This window comes from Centroberyx affinis, unplaced genomic scaffold (genome assembly GCF_046629955.1).
Source record: "Centroberyx affinis isolate AG114_WGS23_722 - 3 ecotype Tasmania unplaced genomic scaffold, CSIRO-AGI_Caff_v1 ptg000478l_1, whole genome shotgun sequence".
NCBI lineage: Eukaryota > Metazoa > Chordata > Actinopteri > Beryciformes > Berycidae > Centroberyx > Centroberyx affinis.
This window is the reverse complement of record NW_027279135.1, coordinates 182801-206396: the sequence shown is the minus strand read 5'-3', so window position 1 is coordinate 206396 and position 23596 is coordinate 182801. Positions and strand designations below refer to the sequence as shown.

General features: G+C 41.3%; 1 protein-coding gene across 1 annotated transcript in view; it reads left to right on the top strand.

The window, feature by feature from the left end:
• The window catches only part of epb41l2 (erythrocyte membrane protein band 4.1 like 2), a 59339-nt gene extending 37946 nt beyond the window's left edge, over positions 1 to 21393 (top strand). The window contains exons 11-22 of the mRNA XM_071517242.1: positions 1420 to 1572; positions 1852 to 1949; positions 2477 to 2652; positions 3637 to 3731; positions 8532 to 8582; positions 8801 to 8833; positions 12252 to 12419; positions 15624 to 15692; positions 16163 to 16840; positions 18684 to 18812; positions 19449 to 19547; positions 21285 to 21393. Of these exons, the coding sequence (XP_071373343.1) occupies positions 1420 to 1572; positions 1852 to 1949; positions 2477 to 2652; positions 3637 to 3731; positions 8532 to 8582; positions 8801 to 8833; positions 12252 to 12419; positions 15624 to 15692; positions 16163 to 16840; positions 18684 to 18812; positions 19449 to 19547; positions 21285 to 21389 (1854 nt within the window). The 3' untranslated portion in view covers positions 21390 to 21393. The remainder of the gene's footprint in view (positions 1 to 1419; positions 1573 to 1851; positions 1950 to 2476; positions 2653 to 3636; positions 3732 to 8531; positions 8583 to 8800; positions 8834 to 12251; positions 12420 to 15623; positions 15693 to 16162; positions 16841 to 18683; positions 18813 to 19448; positions 19548 to 21284) is intronic.
• The last annotated feature ends 2203 nt before the right edge of the window (positions 21394 to 23596 follow it).

Genomic DNA, 23596 nt, shown 5'->3' with positions numbered 1-23596 from the left:
TAATACACAAAATATAAACTGCCCTCCCCTTTCCAAACCCCCTGATCTCTCCTACTCATCCTCCCAATCCACCCCACCACAAAGGTGGCTTTTTTAAGATGGTTTTCAACTCATAGGAGTTTTTTGTGGACTGAACACTTCCTGGTGTATCACGATAATCTGCATTGGTACACCTCATCTGGCTGCAGTTTGTATTCTTGCAGTGTAAATGTTCCATAAATGGACAGTCTAGAATGAAGAATTGGAGGTTGTAAAAGAATTTCTTAGAACTACTAAATTCATTGGCATTATTTATTGTTATTAGAAGTTAGAATTACACTGTTTCTGCAACTTGAAACTGAAGCTTTTCAGCCTTCAGAGTGTGAGACGTACTGTTTCACAGTGATAGTGAGAAAACAGGACACCTAGCAATTGTTGTCATGCTTCAATCTAACACCCAGTTAAATTACAACCCGTCTCACCAAGTTTAACATCGGACACCACATGCTTCACACTGCAATCACCAAACAGTCATTGTTTACGCTCCATATAAAGCAATGGAAAATGGTATGCTACTACTTCCACTCAGTCAGTGTGATCACAGCCTGAGTGCTAAAATGTTTTCTGTGGTAGCGGCACACAGATAAGAGCATGACGCCCGACCAATCGATGGCTAGCTAATAGCATGGCAAGGCCATGTTTGCAAGTGTGTGTCACAGTAAAAGCATCCATTATCGACATATTGCATTCTCCATTAGCCCAACAGATTTTACCCATGTTATTTCCCGACTGTAATCAATATTTTCTCTCTCTCTCTCTCTCTCTCTCTCTCTCTCTCTCTCTCTCTCTCTCTCTTTCTTTCTCTCTCTCTCTCTCTCTCTCTCTCTCTCTCTCTCTCTCTCTCTCTCTCTCTAGCTGTCTCTCACCTTTTCCCTTCCTGTCTTTTTTTCTGTCTCTCTTACCAGAGGGCCTTGGTCTTAAAAGCTTTGTTAGTGAGTTAGTTGGCTAGCTAACCATGTTACAGTTGGATGTGTGTGTATATGTATGTATGTATATGTGCAGTAATTGAGTTTCTATTGACCTTAAACAGACTAAGTGAATATCCGGCCACTATAGCCAACTCAGTGGAATATATAATATTCCCTTATTACAAAATATATTTGTAATTATATGAATCACTGTATTTCTATGGAAGATGCTCTTTTAGAGCGTCAAAAATGAAGATCCCAAGTATTTGGGATGAATATCATTTTTAAGGCATTGAACAAAACCCTTGTCAAACCCTGTCAAAACCCTTCAGTAAGTTTGGTTCAATAGGATCTTTTCAACCATGGAAACTTTTATTGAGGAAATCATTTGACGCATGGTCTGATTCTATTTAGACAAGTATGACAGAAAATAATTTTGTAATTATTGCATAATGAAATGTGTGTGTCACAGGATTCCGAGGGTGTGGACATCATGCTAGGTGTGTGTGCCAACGGTCTCTTGGTCTACAAAGACAGACTTCGGATTAATCGTTTCGCCTGGCCCAAAATACTCAAGATTTCATACAAGAGGAACAACTTTTACATCAAGATCAGGCCAGGAGAAGTATGCACACACACACGCACACACACACACACACACACACACACACACGCATACACGCATACTGACCAACACACATACAGACATTCACATACTCATAGACAAACGCATGCAACACTTGCAAAATCATTCTCCGTGTTAACATTCATAGTACACACATAACATACATAATTTGTGATACAACACTGACTTTTTATTATTATTATTTTTTTTATTATTTATTCATTTTTCCTTCTGCTGTGGTATTTTGTTGTTGTTGTTTACTTGTTGTTTCTTTGATAGGCGGAGCAGTTTGAAAGCACGGTGGGATTCAAACTCCCAAATCATCGATCTGCCAAAAGGCTGTGGAAAGTTTGTGTGGAGAATCACAGTTTCTTCAGGTAGAAATACACTCACACACACTCTCACACACATATGTACATGCACATAGTTAAGAAATTATCTACCTGGAGTTTATAACATCAGAAGAATTTATTAAACACTATGTTGGGGTTCTTTCAGTGAAATAATATATGTGGTTGATCAGGCTCAACAGAAGGCTCGGTGCCAGGCAACAAGAGCAGAGTGTATCTTAAAGTTGTAGAGTGTATCTTAAAGTTGTTAAACTAGTCTGAAACCTGGGGCGACACACACTTGAATACACACACAAAGATGCAAACATATGCCCAACATTTCTACAGAGTGTGAGTGTGTCTTTGTCTGTGAGTGTGTGTGTGTGTGTGTGTGTGAGTGGGAGAGAGTGGGAGAGGAATAAGCTTTAATATCCTGTAGAGAGATGAGATGCCTGGAAAAACTTTTACTTCTCTTGTACATGCACATATAAATGTGACTCTCTCTCTCTCTCTCTCTCTCTCGCTCGCTCGCTCGCTCTCTCTTTCTGTCTGTCTCTCCTTCTGTCTGTCTCTAGGTTAAACACACCAGAACCTCCTACTACCAAGGCCCGCTTTTTGACTTTGGGCTCTAAGTTCCGCTACAGTGGACGAACCCAGACCCAGACCCGCTTGGCTAGTTCACTCATAGACCGACCTGCACCCAACTTCGAACGCACGTCGTCTAAACGCATCAGCCGTAGTCTGGATGGAGGTAACACACACAACACGCAGAAAGTTATTCAGAAACGGGATGTTCCAGCTACGAACAAGCTTGAATGGATGGATAGATTGAGGAAGGCAGGAGTGGAAGGAGGGATGGGCGGATGGAAGAAGGGAGGTGGGGTAATGAATGGAGGGATTACATGGGATGTTGTGTGTGTGTGTGTGTGTGTATTTGTGTGTGTGTGTGTGTGTGTGTGTGCGTGCGTGCGTGCGTGAGGCACGGTGTCTGACCAGATACAGGAAATAGCTGCAACATATGTTTCCTGTCACAGAGAGAGAGACAGAGAGGGAGAAAGAATGAGATGGAAAGGAAGAAGGATGTGTACGGTATCTCAGAGAAAGAGGCCCATACAATGGGGAAAAGAATATACACAGCATGACAGAGAACAGAACAGAAAACTATAGCAAGGATGCCCATACGTTTTGGCCAAAAAATAATCTGTGATCAGTGTTTTTTGCTTATTTAGAAATGTAACAAGTAAAAAAATATCTGCTTAGTTTCTACATAACCATGGTACTTATTAATGTTTTGAACTTTTCTCTGAATTAATGTTTTATTAAATCAACTGATCAAATACATAATATTTTATTCTCCTAGCAATACAGGTTTTTTTTTTTTTATTGTGATCCCACTTTGTGCAGCTGTGCAGTTGTGTGTCACTTCTGTTTCATCCCTGTCAAACATTGTAACGGGTTTTCCTACTGTGTAACATTGCCCCCTGCTGGACAGATTATTGCACTACAATTTAACATCCCTGTTTGTTTATTGTCACTGTCACACAAATACTTAATACCTTCAATTTTGCCTTTTTACTATTGATATTGACCCTCATGTAGAGGGTCCCTGGACTAAAGCCAGCCCATTGATAATGCATTCTAAAATGGCCAAAGTACATACTTTTTATGTCAATTTTATGTCAAAAAAAAGTTAAATCTGTGCTTTGCGTGTGTGTGTGTGTTTCTCTTTCCTTAGCACCAGTGATTAGCATAACCGAGGCCGGCAGGGACTCGATCCCAACCGCTGAGAATGGACGTGACACCAGCCTGGAGCTACACTCTGACTCTAAGGTGTGTGTGAGTGTGTGTTCAAGCGAGTGTGTGTATGTATTGAGAACAGCAGAAAGGAGAGGGAACAAGAGAACAAGAGAAAGGGAAGATGTGAGAACAGAGTGAGAATGTTTCTTTCTGTTTTTACTATCTTGTGGAGTCGGCATTTCCCCAGAGGAATTGTTTGTGTGTGTGTCAAAGAGAGAGGCAGTGTGTGTGTGTGGGTGTTAGAAAGATGAGTCAACTCCCTTCTAGCCGAGAGAGGCTTGTGGACTTTGGCCTGTCATCATGTCTAAGCTATAGAAGTATCTGATTTTTGCATCTTTTTCTCTTTGTGTGTATAACCACAAATCCATTAGAACTTCTGTTTCTGCATGGGTGTAGTCCATGTTAAAGTGTGATATACTGGTCTGCTGACTTGTGAGACTAACATAATTACAGGTGGATGTAGAAGATGAGAAGACTGTTGTTCTTTCTACTTTCTTTCTGTTTTTCACAGGTTCAGGTTGCTTTAGATACCTAACTTTCTCTACTAGGTGGACCACAACAACGAACAAGAGGCAGCCACACTCATGCTGGCTTTTTGTGTTCTTCAATCTGTGTGTGTGTGTGTGTGTGTGTGTGTGTGTGTGTGTGTGTGAGCGAGAGAGAGAGAGAGAGAGAGAGAGAGAGAGACAGCCCAACCGAGTGAGAGAGAAAGTGTTTCAGTAATGTCCTCACTTTATGCATACTTGATGACAGTGATGATGTTGATTATAATGATGATTACCATGGGTTGCTATGGGTTTTACCCTAGCCTTTGCAGCTACAACTAGCCACCATTAGCTCACATTACTGAGCAAGACCTTTACTAGAGCAGCTAGCAACAGGTAGCCAGGTAGTTCTATCTATTTTTGTACAGGATTTGAGATGGTGTGACTGTGTGTCCACTCTTCACCAAGCCCTTCTCTGTACCTGGCACTGGACTATGTATAATTAGAGTAATATGTTATGCATGCCTCCCTTACCCCTGCTCCCTCTCCTCACTCCTTACTCCCTGTGCTCCCCTCACTCAACCCCCCTAGCACTGTGGAGCTGGCCTCTGCCTTAGCCTTCTCTTCTTGCGATGGTGGCACCTTGTTGACCCTGATCTGCACACGCCTATGCATACTATATTCTGCACCGTGCTCTACCCTGCTATGTTCAATTTTAACCTATTGTGGTGTGCTGTTGTGTTTCACTGACTAACGTTGTGACTCTCTCCCTCTCTCTTTTTTCCGGCACTCTCCCTTTTTTGCTTTCTTTCTCTCACTCCTCTCCTGCACGGCCTCATTTTTCATCATTTCATGTAAATGAAAAATGAAATGATTGTTTTTTTGTTTGGTGCACATTGCTTGGGTTTGTTTGGGTTGGTGTTTGATTCGTTTCACTTCTTCACTGCTTGCTCGTACACGTGTGTGTGGGTGTGTGCGTATGTCTCCCTTTCTCTCTTTCCCTTCCCCTCCACTCTGTCTCACTCTCTGCTTGCTCTATCTTGCCCCCTCTCCTGCTGTGTTTTTCTCTCTTCCCCCTCTCTCTCTGGGTATACAACCCACTCCATATCTTTTTCTTTTTGTCTGTGCCTCCTCTGTTTTCTGCCCCCTTCTCCCTCTCCCTGGTTGTGTGTTCCTCTCCCCCTCTACTCTCCTCCATCAGTCTATCTTCATGTTTCCTCTCTCCTTCTCGTCCTCCTCCTCGCTTTCCTCCATCCCTCCCTCCCTTGACTCCATCTCGGAGCTTGACCATGGCCTGTCAGACATCTCGGAAGATGACGACCTTATCGACGACATGACCACCTCACACACACTATGGGGCCCTCCCTTAAGCACCTCAAGCTCTTCCCCTTTCTCCGATCTGCAGTTTGTAGATGTCGAATACCTCACACAAAACCCTCAAGCCACTCCCCCACTCACAAGCTATGCCCATGTGCTCCATACATACAGTTCAGAGCCATTGGGAGAGGAGCTGGACTGCCAGGCTGAAACCAGAGCAACAGCAGGAGCTGAAAATTGGCAGAGCTGGTTCTGTCTGAGGGCTGTGGTTAAATATGTGTCTCTCATCCTGTGTTTTCTGTCCCTCTTGGGCAAGAATGGAAATATGTGCCTGCCCACAAAGCTAGTTTCACGTGCAACTCTCACTGTGCCCAAGCTAGTTTCTAAATTAGCAGGGAAATTGAAGACTTTTACTGTCAATGCCCGCAAATTTGCCTTTTCCAACATCACCACCTCCAAATTAACAGATCAAATGTTTCATGGTTTGGCTGTGAAATTGACCACTTTAATGGCATTTTTTACCCGCTATCTGCCCACTAAATTCATCAGCTTGGTTCCTGCTTTTCCTTTTCACCCACATTTGCCCTCTCTTGCCAGTCTCTCCCCCCTTTCCTCCTTTATCTCTCTCTCCTCTCTCCCCTCTCGTTCCTCTTTCTCCTATCTCTTTTCTGTCCCATCTCGCTCTTCTCTCCCCCCTCTCTCCGCCCTCTCTCGCTCTCTCCTGACCTCATCTGTGCACCGCTACCTCCTAAACCCCTCCCCTTTGTTCCTGCCCTGCCTCTTAGTTCTCTTCCTATTGGTTGTGATGCTGACTGCGAGCCAGTCTTTGGCCTTGGCACTGATTTTAGCCACGCCCCTCGGCCTGACCCTCTGCTACCTAGAGTGCATGGCGTCCAGTCAACGAAAGACCGTTTTGCCAATGTTTGTTACTGAGATGCTAAATGATGAGTCTGTGGATCATTTGAGCTCTGGTTTCAGCGAGCAGACTTCTCCTCTCACACCCGAACACACACCTCCACGCATAAGACACTACACTCACACAAGTGCTGGTTGGACGCAAGAGATGTGTGATCCCGCTGCATAAAAACACACTCACACACACACAACCCAGTCTCCCAGCATACCAGCCCTCTTTTACTCCTCCCTCCTCCTTCCTAACTTATGTGTGTGTGTGACCTCCCTCCGTACCCCGTCTACCTCTTCCCTAATATTTTCTTTCTTCTTACCACCCCTGCACCTTGCCAAACCCACTGTATTGTTTGTATATAAGGAAGAGGGAGTAGAATAGTAAGATTAAACAGAATAGATAGAAAATCTAAAGGAGAGTTGAGAAAGTATCAACAAAGCTGAAATGGAGAAAAGATTACAGTTGTTAGCAAAGATAAAATAGAGTGCTAAAACCTAGAGAAAGGATTGTAAAGTGTTGTTAGATGAACATAAAGTTCTAAAACCTAGAGAGAGTTGCAGGGTTAAACTTATTTCTATAGCTGCCTTACAAAGGCGAGATGCAGTAACTCCTAGCGATGTGCAAAAGACACATTTTTGAGTCGCCTATTCAGCCATTTGTTGTGTTCCAAACGATAAAAGTTAGTCATTAACAGTTGCCTTGCTGGTAAAGAGCATGTGTCTGTGCATTGACTGTGTGTAAAACATACAGCTAGCACATTAACGTCACCCATATCAACTGAAGGGACTCAATAGCATTAAATTGATTATATGCAAGATGTATTGATTGATTTGACGTATTGATGCTCATATCAATCAATGACATTTTTGACCAAATTTTCAGTTACTGCACTTTGCCTTTGTAGTGCAGAGTAGATGAAGGATAGCATTGAATGCTTAGTTGTAGAGTAGAAGATATTATGACTGTACAGACAGATAGATGCATACTAGTTAAAGCCTATTGGATATATTATCGCTAATGTTTATCATTATAAGAATAAACAGTGTTACACTTACCCCGGATCCCTGAGGTTCAGTGGCCCTACTCCCCAGCCCCTTACCCTACCACATTCAGTTAGGTTTTAAGGAAAAATAGGATGATGGGAGGTCAGCTCTATTGTAGTGCTTTTACTTGACGTCACAACTCCCATCTGTGACCATTTTGTGGTGGCCATTTGGCATCCTTCTGGTAACAATTTGGGGATTCAATTGGGGATGCAAAATGGCATGAAATCGTGGCATAGAGAAGGTATTTTCTATCTCATCTGTGACACACTATAGACACCATGTTGTAAAGCATACTGGCATATTTTGCACTAGGAGAACTACTTATGCCTGTGTTCAATTTTACTAAAGTTAGAGTAATTGACTAGAAAACTACTTAAGTAAAAGTGAGAGTAGCTCGCTAAAACTTCTTAGTACTTAGTACTCAGATATTCCCATTTGGCTTGGTCCTTGCAAAAGACAAAAAATAAGCATTGCTCCAGTAAAAGTAGATACTTAAAGTAATAGAAGTAAAAGTACAGACTTAAAGAATTGCTTCTGTACTCTAAAAATCTACACAAGTACAGTAACTACAGTAGTTGTAACAACTTACTTGCCACCTCCATGTTGTGGGTACAGTGAATTTGACTTGATTTTGTTGTTCTACACACATCATCATAGACTAGTCAACAGTGGTGTAGTTATCGAGTCAAGTGAATAGACATTTCAATATATTTGTTTCTAGAAAGGGATGTTATACATAAAGTCGTTCAGGAAAAATGTAAATGCATTTGTACCAAAAAATACTATATTTGAAAATCATATGCTGTGACATAGACTGTGAATCTATATCTAAATATTTTAACAGAGCAGTCAGTAGCACCTGCTGTCTACCATCATTGACCATTACATCTCAGTTTCCCATCATGCTTCATTTTTCCTGTGGGTGGGGTGCAAAGGTCACCTGACCAACAGTACTTCCCTACCACCGTGGTTGCTGGGAAAAAATAGCATTTCCCATCATCCATTTCACCTTTTCTGTCTCCGTGCCCCTACCCCCCATATTATCACAACTGCCACCGCCATGACTACGGCCTTGAAGGTTAAGGAGGTGGAGTTAAGCCTCGGCGATGCAGAAGCCACGCCCACTCAGGTCTGTTGGGCCAACGCCTTTCTTTGCCCAGCATGCTTTTCAGATTCTAGGGAGAATAAAGTAGGAATAATCAAAGATGGCATTACTTTGCTAAGAAATGTGGGAACAGTAGTGTTGTGTGATTATTGACTAGAGCTAGTTTTGCGTAGTGTTGTGGAGCACACATGCAGTAAAGCTAACCTAACCTTACTCTCTCCCTGACTTTACGCCAACAACAGTCACACGGACCCACAGAGCCTGCTCTCTCCCAGGTTCACACCCTCTCTCATTGGTTATTTGATTGTGTATTGGTCTGTCAATCATTTGAGTTGCTCTGTTCTGGTTGGTTGGGTTGGTTCACTCACTTGTTTTGATTCTAGGGTGAAGTTGCCCTTAATATGATGATATGGAGTCAGTTTTGAAATTTCCCACCTAATAGTGAAAGACCCAATCTACACAACAAAATTTCTGAATATATACCAGTGAGGATTTTAAGTTAAAATTTAAATTAGCTGCCTCACCCTGAATTTCCCCAAGGGGATTAATAAAGTGATATCTTATCTTATCTCACACTGTCATTCTATCAAAAATCTCAGTCAATCAATTTGAGATTAAAAGATGTCTCCAGTCCCATGATTTGACTTATCTTGGTTTACATTTGGATTGCAGATTGGGCCTGTAACATTAGGTGTAGAAAAACTGATCCTGAATGGGCAATTTTACCCCAAATCTCCACTTGCTCTGCTCTGGCTTATGGTTTCATGGTGTCATGGTTTCAGTTTGGTTTTCTGGTTCATATTTGTGGTTCCTACCAGTGTTTTGGGGTTTTGCTGATAGCACTTTGGTGTTTGTTGGTTTGTGTGTTGGTGCTGTGTTTTTTTTTATGTGTGTTATCATGGGTACAAGCACTAGCACACTTGAACTGGCTTTAATGCGTATGATTCAAAATTTGGTATATTTGTGTGCGTTTGTGTTTATGCAGTGCAGTGTCTGTGGTTTGTGCTTGTACCCATCTTCCTGCCTCCATCACAGTTGCACATTTTGGCTCATTCACCACATGCCTGTTTGGTGTTTTTTTCATTGATTATTTGTTTTATTGTATCAGTTTGTTTATATTATGCATTATTCTTTTGATTTGTTTGTATTTTAGATTTTCCTGTTTTTTTAATTTTTATTTTAGTTGTTTTTTAGTTGTTGTTTTTTTTTCATTTTTGATTTAGTTTCCTTTTCTTCATTTATGATTTCTTTCCCATTTCATTATAGATGTTTGCTATTTTAGTTATGAATTTAGTTTTATTTGATTTGTAGTGCTTATATTTATTTTCTCCATTTTATTTTGTGCTGTGTGTCTGCCTTCCAGAGTCCATTGAGAGTGCATGGGGACAATATTTATGTGAGGCACAGTAATTTAATGTTGGAGGTTGGTACTGGCGTCGTCTGATGGTCGAAAATATGAACTACATCTTTCTATGTACTCTGACGCCATCAGAACTACAACTTCCTCTGTACTGTACTGTACAAGGCTGCTGCCCTCTCGCACTCTCAGGCTCTGTGTGCATGCCTGTGTGTGTGTGTGTGTGTTTTTGTGTGTGTCATGGCTAGATTCAATTCACTTCCAATTCAGTCAATTCCAGAAAAAGTTTTTTTTTTCTATTGAGAAACTTTTGGTATGAGATGGCTGCCATGTGAATTGACACCAGCCCTGATGGTGTGTGTGAGCGTGCATGTGGGCGGACTTTTTTGCATGCTCTGTGCATGTTGAATGCTGTTTTTGCAACCATTTTACCTTGTTGGTCCTCAATCGCTGATTGGTTAATGAGTTTGATTATTTGCCAGGCAGCTGCGTCTAACCTGACTAATACTGCCTCCCTAACACATAAAAGGAGCTTTCTTCCTGTTTTCTGGCTGGCTGTGATTGGCTGCCAGCATTGATGTGTGGTTTGATAACATACTAAAACAACAACAACAGATCCCTCGATGGAACATGGGACTGATAGTGAGTTAGTTGGCATCTGTATCAGCAGAGTACATGCCATGAATTATTGTAGGCTTGTGGGTTAGAAGACCAAAACCAGTGGCATTTTCTTCAAAGTGCGCACAATAACTTTGTAAATTCTCCTTAAAATGTGGTTCACCACCGGCAAAAAATTAAAACCACTGACAGTGCTATTTACATTGCACACACACATACACAGCCAACAAGCAGATAGACCCCATAGCAACTTGCAGTACTTTTCCAACTATGTCCTTTTAGGACTGTATGTGTGCTGTGAGATTTCTATATTTATCTCAATACACATTACACATTATCTGGTTATTTCTCAATATACATACTTGGTCTGAGAAATATCTTATTGTTAATGTCACTATTAACACATTTTCTGAGGAATATCTCATTGATCATGTTACTATCTCAACAACATATTAGCAGTCTCATTTATGTCATTGTCTATGCAGTATCCTTCTGAAATATCTTGCTCTGTGTAGAATGCACATGAATATTTGTAGTCAAGAGTAGGGAGGGTAGGAGAGAGATGGAGATGACATGGAGAGAGGCAGACACACTCATTGAGAAAGTGCCAATGAGAACAAGTAAATGAGAAATGAGAGTGAATGAGGGCGAATGAGAAAATGTCCGAGAGGAAACTGATAGAATGAAGGAGGGAGAAAAAGAGCAAAAGAGTGACAGTGAGCTGCAGACGGAGTGTAGGAGGGAGAAAGAGAGGGAAAGGGTTTCTGTTATCACCACTATCAGTCCCACGTTCTTTTTTCTGCCCTACTGTTCTGGCCCATTGTAATAAAAAGTCTTGAACAAGGTGGAGAAGCCTCACTGCAGCCTGCTTATACACACACACACACACACACACACACACACACACACACACACACACACACACACACACAATTTCTGGTGACAGTGTTGTCACTTCAGTGAAATTTAACAACAATATTAACTTAATTTGTAAGTAAAATTCATTTTTACAAAGCAAACGGCTCCAGTGAGGCTTGGCATCCATCTTGTCTTCCTCCTGATTGACAGACTAATGTTCCTGTGACCTGTTGAACCGAGTTTGTCCCCTCCCTCCATCCCTCTCTCCTTTTCTCTGTCCCTCCATCCCTCCTTCCCTCTCAACTTCTATCCCTTCCTCCTTCCCTTTCTCCGTTTTCCCCATCTCATTAACCTTGTTCTCACTCCCTCCCTTTCTCTATCTATCATCCATCTTTCCTAACCTTTTTCCTTCCCTTCCCTCATCCCTCTATCCATCCCTCCCTCTGTCCTCAACCCTTCTTTTTTTCCCTCCTTCCCAACCTTATTTCTTTCCTCTATCCCTCACTTTTTCTATTCTTTTCTCCCTCTTTGCTCTCCTTTCTATCTAGCCCTCCTCTTCCCCAACTCTTTCCTTTTCTTTTCTTTTCTTTTCTTTTCTTTTCTTTTCTTTTCTTTTCTCCTCTCCTCTCCTCTCCTCTCCCATCTTCCTCCCTCTCCCCTCATCCACCCCATATCCCTACTTTCTCCCTCCATTCCCCACCCACTTATGCTTTCCTCCCTTTTTTGTCCCGGCCCCCCTTATCCCTACCTCGCATCCTCCCTCATTCATCCCTACTCATCTCTTTCACTCTCTATCCCTCCCTCAACTCCCTTACCTCTCACCCCTCCCTCCCCCATTCCTCTTATCCCCCCCCCATTAGGACCATGATAAGACCCAAGAAGAGGTCCTGAAACACCAGGCTAGCATTAGCCAGCTAAAACGCTCCTTTATGGAGGCACCACCTCCCTCTCCTCCTCAGACCAACCAGTGGGAGAAACGTCTCACCTCCTCTCCCGCTACAACGCTACGTATTCAACAGCAACAAGTGGTATGTCTGTGTGGGTGTTTCGTCCGTCTGTCTTGGCGTCTAGAGACAAGAGAAAAGAAATGTGAATTTAAGGGGCATTTCACCAGAAAACGAATGTATTCGCACACAACCCACAACTGTAAACAACCTTGCATTCACTTGATTCAGGTGAAATGCCCTTATGCAGAGCGTTGTAGTGCTTCAACGCTGTATTTGTTTACAGTGTCCAAAAGGTGGTCTTTGCAGCAACAAGTGTTATTGCATCTGTCTGTCCCTTATACAAAACTCTATTGTGTATGGGAAGTGTGACAAGACATTCATACACTAATTCTTTGATAGTGTGCTATCTATGTAGGTATCTAGCTTTCTTCCTTCCATCCTCTCCTCTCCTCTCTTCTCTAAGCACCATACACTAAATCGGTCTTGTAGTTTTTCTCTCTCAGCCAATCAGTGATCTCCTCTCTCTGTTGTTAGCCATTGGTGGTTTCTTGCCCTGAACTGTCTATGGCTAACTGAGTTTGTTTACTTGTCTCTGTCGTGTTCTGATTGCCTGCCTCAGTTCTGATGTTCCCTTTGCGGTTTGAATTCAATCAATACGCCAACTGGGAATTAGGAAGTTTCTCATTTGACTTAGTTGTCAACAGAGGCTGAACTGGGGGGTGGAACCCACACACTTGGTGTGAGTTTTCAAATCTCCAGCTCAGGCTGTGTTGATGTCAGTGTCCTCTCCTTGTTAATCTTTTTATCTTGGATGTCTGAAAATTCCTAGTTCCCACTTGTCTTGGATGCTTTTTTAGAGACTGCAATCCTTCCTTCCTTTCACTCACTTCTTACTGGGAATTTCCATTTGCTTTTACTGCTCACACTTTCATTTGTTATCTTTGGTTTCACATTTGATCACATACACTTTATCAATTTCCACCGCTCATCACAATGTTCTTATCTAAATTCCAATACGTTGGGATCAGGCTTCTGTCCTACATCCTGAATGTGCAGGTTCTGATGATAGTGGCTCATGTTTCCTGTGTAGTGCCCTTCACAGTCCCTACTGCCTGATTGGAATTTTTTCTCTACACTACTGACCTAACTTTCTCTGGTGCACTGCTCTAACTGTTTCCTCCTCCTTTCAGCTGGACATGCATCACTTTTCAGTTCCAACATAGATTTTATTCTATCCTGTTCTGCAATGTTCAGTTCTGCTATGTTCCGTTGTTTTCCGCTCTGCTCTGCTCTCTTCTGTGCAGATCTGTTCTGGTATATTCTGTTTTAGGTCCCATTTCCTTGGTGCTCTGCTCACTGTCATGTTTTTTAATCAAACAGCAGGGGGTAGTCTCTCATTAACATTTTAAATATATGGTCATATATGTCAGATATAAAGCATGGCTGTTTTGTCATTGTTCTGTTGTGTGTTAAACTGCCTTCTGTGTGTGTGCGCATGTCATGTCTTTTGTTAATGCTATGTTTATCTGCTTAGAGTGATTTCTTCTGTTTTTTCTGTTTTCTCTCAAATGCCTGTGTGTGTGTTGCTGTAGAGCCTTGAAGAGGAGATAGCTTCCATTCTTTTCAGTAGACATTCTGGCATTGGCCTTTGTTCAGCTGCTGTGGCTGCCTGCAGTTCCCCTGAACCACCACTAGATGCTGTTATTTCCACATGTTCATCTACTACTTCTACTACTTCTGCTGCTGTCTGCAGCACTACTGAACCACTAGTGGCTGTTATTTCCCCAACAACCAAGCTCTCTGCCGCTGAGGTGCTACTGCTATTAGCAACACAATTTAGGAGTCAGTTTACTTTCTTCTCAGTCTATGCACAATTTAAGATTTGCACCTGCTAACTTATTGGTTAACAGATCACTTTCCCATTATTTCATTGGCTGGATATAGGAACCTTTTTGTGGAGAGGTTTTCCATATTTCCATTTTGAAGAAAATTCGCTCCATAATTTGGTCACATTGAAAGTAAACTGGCTTTATATAATGCTTCAACTATTTGTAATAATGCTTCCAAGATGCATTTTTACAAACTACTCTGTGAGAGATGCTAGCTTCCCATAATACTGCCTGCTGTGAATGCTGGATGAATGGTAGTATTTCTTATAAATCCATTTTGTATTCCTCTTAGGAAGCATTCGTGTCGAATGAATTGTGGATGCAAAATAGCCATAGTAAATCCAATCTGAAGCAACTAACAGCTGTGAATGCCATGAATGTTATCTATGTGGTTTGTTTGTCACAGTAAATGTAATGTGTGGATTGTATGCAAATTTAACGCCCTGCTCCATTCATTAATCTGTCCCTCACCTTCAAGTGAACACTCTAAAAAACAGCTCTGCTAAAAATATTGAGGCAGCAGTTTGCATCATGCTATACAAAATATCATCAAACTTATTTGATCATGTCTTTGTTCTTAAGATAATTTTTTGTGATAATATCTTAAAAGCAGATATAGTGTCCTTTTATTCAAGAAAATGTGACAACAATATGCCAAATCAGCACTTTTAGACCACAGATTTTTAGGCCACAGCCTGTTTTACACTCCTTGCACTGTCAGAAAACAGGGTACATAGTTGTTCCTTTTTTCAGTGGGGCTGTACCATTAAGGTTTTCTGAGAGCATGGAAGCGCAGGATTAAATCTAAATAATTTAACATGCATTTACATTGGAGAAAAAGGAGGAACCTATAACTTGTTTAACCAGTTTATATAGGATTTTAAAACTGAACTCAAGACTTTTTAAGATCTGGATTTTGCAGTGAACTAAATCCATTCAAATATATTTTGTGGTCATCAACACTCAAGATTTATTTGCATAGCAGATGGACACTGCTCGTCTCAATACCCCATTTCTTTGTTCAGTAAAGACAGACTGGTCATGAACATTGATGGGATGTTCTCTTTGCAATCCATCTGCCATCCATCTTCTCTTATCTTCTATTGCCCTCTCTTCTCTTTTATTCCTTCTCTCTTACTGCCTGCTGCTTTATACTATATGGAAACTAATTTGATTGTGCATGAAAAAGTCAGGGAGAGAGAGAGAGATTGAAAGATGGAGAAACAAAGAGAGGCAATAAGACTCTCTCCCTGCCCTTTGCCCAACCAAATACAACCCCCTTCCCCATGTTATGGTAACAGTAAACTATCGCTATGGTGACACTAGGTGCTGACAGTGATGATGTCACTACTGGTCTGTGATTGACAATTGTCATGGTAACTTCTTTGTCACACAGGTGAGTGAGCCACAAACAGAAGCAACTGACGCTGATAATTCGAACTCTGACACCAAAGAATCTGGAAAGGTGGTCCTAACTTACCTCTATTACTCCATCCATCCATCCATCTATCCATCCATCCATCCATTGCTCTTTTTATCCATCCTTTCCTTCATTTGTCCATTCATTCAACTGGCAACTTCAAATAATGTCTTTTTATGTTTTCATTCTAGCCATCCATACTCGCCAAGATCTGTCCATCTCTGACTTTCTTCACTGGCTCTGTCTCCTTCTTACTTCATTTTTCCTCTTTGTCCACAGTTGAACATCCAGTCATTTAAATTGGCTTTTCCATCCTTCTTATATTCTGTATTTTGGTCCTGTGTTAATTTCTTTTCAGTGAAGGTTGTTTAATTTTTTTACGTTATGTTCTGTGGTCATGTTACACTTTTGTTTTTTTCTCCACGCGTGTGTTGTGTATGTATGTGTACATCTTTGTTTGTGTGTGTGTGTGTGCACATATATGTGCGTGCGTGCATGTGTATGTGCGTGTATAGACAACCGAAGTTGAAATAGAAGAAACCGTTGTCATCCAAGAGGTTTCCAAGGCAACCAAACCTGGACTTGTCACGGTTACCGACAGCCCTCCTGCCGCCCCGCCTGCACAGCAGGAGGTGAGGGAACAGGAGGTGAAGGCTGCAGAGGAAGTCGTGGCAACGGAGGAAGCAAAGCCAGGCAAGCAAGAGAGCATTTCATCAGAGAGCGAGAGCGAGGAAGAAGCAGAGTACCATCCAAACGTCGCTGCGTCCATCTCTCACACACAAATACCAGAAGAGAAGGAGGAGGAGGAAGAGGAGGAGAAGAGAGAGGAAGAGGAGCAGATGGTGGAGAACTCCCTCTCAGTCCCAGATGCCCCTTCCCTTCCTGCTGAAGCCAGCCAGCCTGCAGAGGCAGCCTCTGGAGAAGGAGAGGAGTCCAGGAAAGAGGAGGTGGAGGAGGAGGGAGGGAAGAAGGAGGACACAGAGGAGCAGGAGAGAGGAGAAGAGAGGGAGATGGAGGAGAGCACAGAAGATCCCATGGTGACACCTGATGAAGCCCCCAATGGCCACGCCCTCCCTGAGGAGGGAACGACCGGGTTGGTTGCTTTGGCAGAGGAAGAGGAGGAGCCTAAAATGAACGGAGAAGCCTCATTGGCTGAGGCAGAACCGCGGCCACAGGTTATTTGTTGCTCTGAGGTAATTTCTTCTCTGGGCCAATCACGGAGCTTCGCTGGGCTTTGATCCCTCCTACCAACTGTAGACACACCCACTTTTCCTTCCTGCTTACCACAGTATCGGTTTCCTTCCTGCTTGCGTGAATATTTAGCCCCCATGTATATTTCATATCAGTCTACAATGTATTAGTCCCTCGCACTCATTTCTGTCATGTGAAAACTCGTAAGTCTAAAATGGAAACCTTTTAGGAACAGTTAAAACAGTTAAAAATTCCTCCTAAAACAGAATTTACATATGTTGTTATTAATATTATTATTATTACCTAGGACAGCTGGTTCTCCAAGGCTTTGATTTCTAGCTTTAGGGGAAAGTTGTCAATGTCCACAAATATTGAAGCAAGTTAAAAGTTTTTATTTCAGAAGATTTTGTCTGTGACTTTGTAAACTTTTAACTTTCAACTAGGAAATTTAAGAAAAAAATCCAAATAAGGTTTTCACACGACAGCATTGGTATCAAGCTACAATGTCAGAGCCCTTTACCCCTCCGCCTGATCAGCTAGTCCCCAAAGCTTTACCCATATATACTATATGTTATATATAAAACCCTACAGCAAAGAGAGAATAGTCCTTTGATGATACAATGTACCACCTTTTTGTTGGTGTGTTGGTGTTGGTGTCATGTTACCATGCCCTGCATAACTCGTCATTGATGTTGATTTTGTTTTTCATCATATGTGTATATTTTACTTTCACCATTATCAACATACCTAGTCCACTCCCGCCCCGCATAGTGTGGTGTGTCGTCGTTACTGCCTCCATTTTGATTCTACCTCCCATACATTATCAAACATACATCTTCTCCCTCTTGCTGCATTGTATTTTAGTACTGTACCTGTATTTGGAAGTTTAAATGGGACCTAAGTGGGAAATGCATGGTGCTTTTAGATGTATATTTGCTTTTTGCTCTGCATGCCACATTTCACCTTTGGTGTGTGTTTGTTTGCCCTCCTTGTGTTTGGCAGTGATGCTTCACCTTTGATTTTTAATTGGCTCATAACGGTCACCATGGTAACAATATTGTAGAAATCATCATTGCCAACCACTTGCCGAAATGCCTCCCGCTCATTTGAATGTCATCTTCTGCATGTTATTTACATTTCAATTGCCATTTTGTTTGCCAGTCATTTAAATATTGCTTGTTTCATCGGGTCATGGTTTATGCATGTTTGTGCTGTACTGTACTGTACTGTACTTTGATTTGCATGTTGACACCAAAGATATTTCTGTAGTTGTGTGTATATGTGCTGCTGTTTCAGTTGCTCTTGTTTTGCATTACATGCTGTTTTTGTGTAGATATTGTAATGTGGTTGCATTGTTGCATGTTGGGTTGCTCATTTAGTTGAACAGGCATTGCATTGTCATATTGTGTTTGTATTGTGTGTCAGTGCATGATGTTGACTTGCATGCGTTTGGGAGCTTGTTAATATAGGTTTTATTGTGTGCATGAATTTTGCTGCATTTCCTGGCATATACTGCATGTGTACATCTACAACTATCGCTGTGTGTATGGCAGCGTGTGTGTGGCTCAGCTGGGTCAGCTCCCTTTCAATACAATCAGTTCAAATGGAAATGTGAATAATTTGCTAATAATGAAGCACTCAGTGATTTCTGATATTGGTATTTTGATAGTTGGATTTTGAAAAAAATAATCCACTCCATGCATTGATTGAATTGGAAGTGACTTTGAACCCAAAGCAGGTGTGTATGTGTGCCGACGTGTGTCTGTTTCCCCATCTGTCTCAGGTTTGTGTTTAATATCTCAACCCTCTTCCCTCCCCCCCTCACTTCTCTCTCCCCCATCTCAGCCACCTGTGGTAAAGACGGAGATGGTGACCATATCAGACACGTTTGCAGCCCAGAAAACTGAGATAGCAACAAAAGAAGTGCCCATCGTACATACGGAAACCAAGACCATCACATACGAAGCTGCACAGGTGCACATTTAAAAAGGATGTCTTTGTTGCAAAAAGCCAAATAAGACATTTTTTGTCTGATGCATTCATTCTCTTGATATAAATGAGGGGTACAAGAGTTTTCCATGCATTTCCAAAATATGTAAGGTGTTTTGATTGTACTATTATTATAGGGCTTATTAATGTTAATATTAATTAATTAATATTAATGTGGTGTTTATAGTGTCTTTTCTGACAACAGGAGGAAGACTATTGTAAATATTAAAAGCTGTCCTCCATTGCTTCTCATCTCTCTCTCTCTCTCTCTCTCTCTCTCTCTCTCTCTCTCTCTCTCTCTCTCTCTCTCTCTCTCTCTCTCTCTCTCTCTCTCTCTCCCTCTCTGTCTATGTGTGTTATTAGTTGGATGGTACTGGGGATGGTGAACCTGGAGTTTTGATGACTGCTCAGACAATCACCTCTGAATCTCTGTGTACAACTACAACCACACACATTACCAAGGTATACACACAGACACACATACACAAACACACAATCACACACATTGACCTCTTGGCTGCTATTATTACACAAACACCCAGAGGGGCCTTGTGCATCCATAACAAACCAGAATCTGTTTATTCCAGACATTAAAGGGTCATTGTTGTTTATTTATTCCAGACATTAAAGGGCGGCCTATCAGAGACAAGGATTGAGAAACGCATCGTCATTACCGGAGACTCTGACATCGACACGACCAGGTCAGCTGCCCATCACACAGCAGATCCCACTCCTTACAGGGCGTTCACACTGCGAGCAACTTGGTTGAAGGATCGCTCTATTCTGACCAGTTATGGCCAGTGCACAGGCATCAGTGTAGTGCTCTGCAGCGTCGAAGATTTGAACAGGCAAACCATGTATTTTTGCTGCTCTGGTATTGTCTGTCATAGCGTTACACCGTTTTAACGAGTTAACATAGCTAGCTGGCAAGCGCCAATAAGGTAGCATTAATTTAAAATAAACAGAAAAAAAATACTTTCAAGCTTACCATCTACCCTGACGATGGATGCAACCATTCTCCAAGCATCATTTTTGAGACATTTATTTCTGTAGTCAGGGAATAACAGGGAAGCTTTGAATGGATCAAATTAAATTCTCACCCATTTTACACTTGCCAGGCAGATTTTTTGTTCACAGAACGAAATAACTTCGGTCGGGAAACCGCTGTTGATGTTGATGACTGCATAAAGTTCAGTTGTGGCCAACTATTCTTGGCCGAAAAAACTGACCATCCACTCATCGGCTGGTCGCTCAGCTCCATAGGAAATGAATGGACTTGCAGTGACCTGTTGATCGTGTTGCTCACAGTCTGAACGCACGGTTAATTTATTCATACCTCAGTAGACATGCCCTTGAGCTATCAATCACACAGTAGATCCCACCCCTTGGCTGTCATCTACTCCATCTCAAATCACTGATTTCATCCATCCTTTTTACCATGCTATTTCTGTCTGTTTTCATAACTCTTCCACCATTGGTTAGTTTGAGTTGCTGTCTTTCTCTTGGATTGTCTGGATTTCCACAGAAACAGAAAATCTAATTTTTAACTTTTGGTGTCCCAGATCTGATGTATTCTACATGCTAAACCAGCACTGAGAAGATCATATCTGAGTCACATACAGTTGAAAATTTGATTTGTTTGTTTATAAATTCTGCATTTGTGAATTTGTTTGCAGACCTGGCAAAATGACACTCAAATACATTTCAGATATTTGAAAGAATGTGATGGCCGCTTGATATATTATTTATTTCTCAAGTGATGCTCCATCTTCTGAAGCTGTTTAATGACTTTCACTTCAGCCAATTCAGATTAAACTGAATACTTGTCAGTAGGGATGCAAAATGGCTGCCGCAAAGTCATCACAGATGGCAGCTGTGACAACAAGTGAAAGCAGAGGATTGTAATGTCAAGATACATAGCGCTCAAGTAGCTCAAATATTTGAAAAAGTTAAAATGTATTTTGCTGAGGTCTGGATCTTTGTTTGTGCACAACTCCTCTACCATTGTTGTTTAATTTGCCTGTCTGTTCTGATTGGCTGGATTTACATTTACAAGGATAAAAGTAAGCAGTCAGATGTTCAACCCTTTATGACTCATATTTGATGGCTTGCCCATGTTAAAACAGCTGTGAAAAGAACAGATTTGAGTCACATAGAGTTGGAAATGTGATTTACTTTGCCTTTTTTCCACTTGATGTCACAGCTTCATCTGAAGCCACTTTGCTTCATCCAATTTACATCTCTCCCATTAAACATTCAGTTTTTCAATGAAGATGTAAATTGGTACAAGTGGAAAAGCCCCAGTGATAGTAAATCCAGCATTCTGTTCATTTATTTATTCATGCTTCTTATTTTATTTTTCGTTTAACTCCATCGTTTCCCCCCTCCTTCTCCCTCCTCCTCCACTGCCTGCTCTGCTTGGTGCTGCCACTGTGTGGTTGCCCTGTGGTACTGCAGGCATTGGCCCAGGCCATTAAGGAGGCCAAAGAGCAACATCCTGACATGTCTGTTACCAGAGTGGTGGTTCATAAAGAAACTGAACTGGCTGAGGAGGAGGATTGACTGAACTCAGGTAATAATAATAATGATAGTAACGGTCATTATTATTATTATTATTATTATTATTATTATTATTATTATTAATGGTGAAAGTACTAGTGGAGGTCTGTTCAGTAACAACAGTGGTGATGTATATAGAAATATAGCTTGCCGAGGAAGAAGACTGAACATAGATGAGGTGAAACAAGCACTTACACACATACAAACAGGGAAACCACCTGCCATCGTCACACAGGTATTTAGGGAGAAAGTTTGATGCAAAGAGTATAAGAAAGGGGAGGGAAGGGGTGATTAAATTTGAGAGAATAGCCAGCAACTGATGGCATTACAACAGTGGAGAGTAGGTCGGTGTGTGTTTTGAGTAAGAAAGTGGGTTTGTGTGTGAAAACTGAGTGCCAATATACTGCGGGTGGTATAAAGAGAAATCTCCACACCATCGCGTCTCACTGCCCTTGTCTCTTTTTCCCCATATCCAGAGTTGAAGGGCCCATCGTGACGGTTTTCCTTGATGACATCTAACAACCTTCATCACCCCACAACAACCAACCTTGACTGATTGAGGAGGAGGAGGAGGAGAAGAGCGAGGGAAGGAGGATCCGAAGAGAAGAGGAGGAAAAGAACTGGAGGGGGGGGGCGGATGGAGAGAAATCATCAGTCTCTTCCCAGTCAGTCTTCCTTATGTGTCTGTGGTGCATCTAAATCCCTCACTCCAAAACAAAGAAAAAGAAAAAAAATATCCTCACTCTTTCTGAAGGAAAAAAAGAACCACTTTGTTAGCTTAACATTTGTAGCGTGTTTTTATTTTTTACTAGTGCTTTTTTCTTTTATTGTTTTGTTTTGCAAAAAGAGAAGATAGTGTGTCTGTCATTTATTGCTATGATTAAACCTGTAGGGATGCACTGATACCAATATGAGATGAGATGGGGTCAGTAACCCTATTGTTGTATTATTGTATTGATTATTTCTCCAATACTAAAATCCGATACCAAGAACCTTCTCTAACACTTAGAAATCAATTTTTTTTCATCACATTTTTCTGCCATTTTCACACATAGAAGGATGTCCGTGCTTTCAAATGGAGAAAAAGTTTTGTCCAGTGACAAACTAATGTTCTTCTATTCTATACTGTCTGGTATACGTAATGAATCACATTGGTATTTGATATTGGTCAATACTTGAAGTTTAGTACTTGGAATCTGTATCAGCAGTGAAAAAATGGTATCGGTGCATCCCTAAAAAAAACAGTAATCCTTTAAATTACAGCTCCCTCCCTCAAGTAGTAGATGTAACAAAATATAATATGGTACCGTTTTATAGAAACAACTATTCCTGCAAGAAATGGGTCGACTTTTCGGTATTTGGAATGGCCTCCTTTTTCCAAGGTGTAACCAAATCCAACAATCTCACTGACAGTTCAGTCACGGTCAGGTGAACGACAGGTGTAGTGGTAGCAACAGAACCAGCTGTGTCAAACATTATTACATTTTGTTACTTTGTAATTACACTGTAATTACAGAAACTAGGGAGCTGTAGTTTAAACATTGCCGTAAAACCAATCAACCAGGTTTTTGAGGATTTATGATTTTTTTTTATTTTTTGAGGTATAGTTCTTATTCATCCACATTCCTTGTGTGTTGACTAGCAGCTGATGTGAATTCATTTTCAGTTCAGTTCACTTTTTATCTCTAAAAAGAGAAAACATTTTACCTTTTAAAAAAAAAAAAAAAAAAAGTCCTTGAATTTGATATTAATTTAACTTGGGAATCCAAATGGTGCAGGTGAAATTAATTCATTGTCATATATTTGTGACTGCTCCATCACTGGTGACAGCATTAATATGTTTTAATGTACTTTTAGAAATCATTTTCGAACTGAACATGAATTGACTTCAAAGCTGGTGTATACAACTTTATGTACAGTAAAACTAAAGGTTAATGGGAGCAGTAAGAAAGCATTTAATTGGTCAAGCGCTCTCCCTGGGCCTGCCCACTGTATGACACTAACCATTCCTATTGGGCCGCAGGGAAGCGAGGGAGCAGTAAACAGATTTTTTTAATTGGGAGAGAGGACCAGATTGGGAGATAGAGGTGACGCTGTTGCTAGTTTGATCTGCAGTGCCAACTTATGCTCTCTACTCAGGAGTGCAAAAAAGAAACTGAACAATGATGCAAGTATAGGCCTCAGTATGGCAACGGATCGCTTCACTCAAC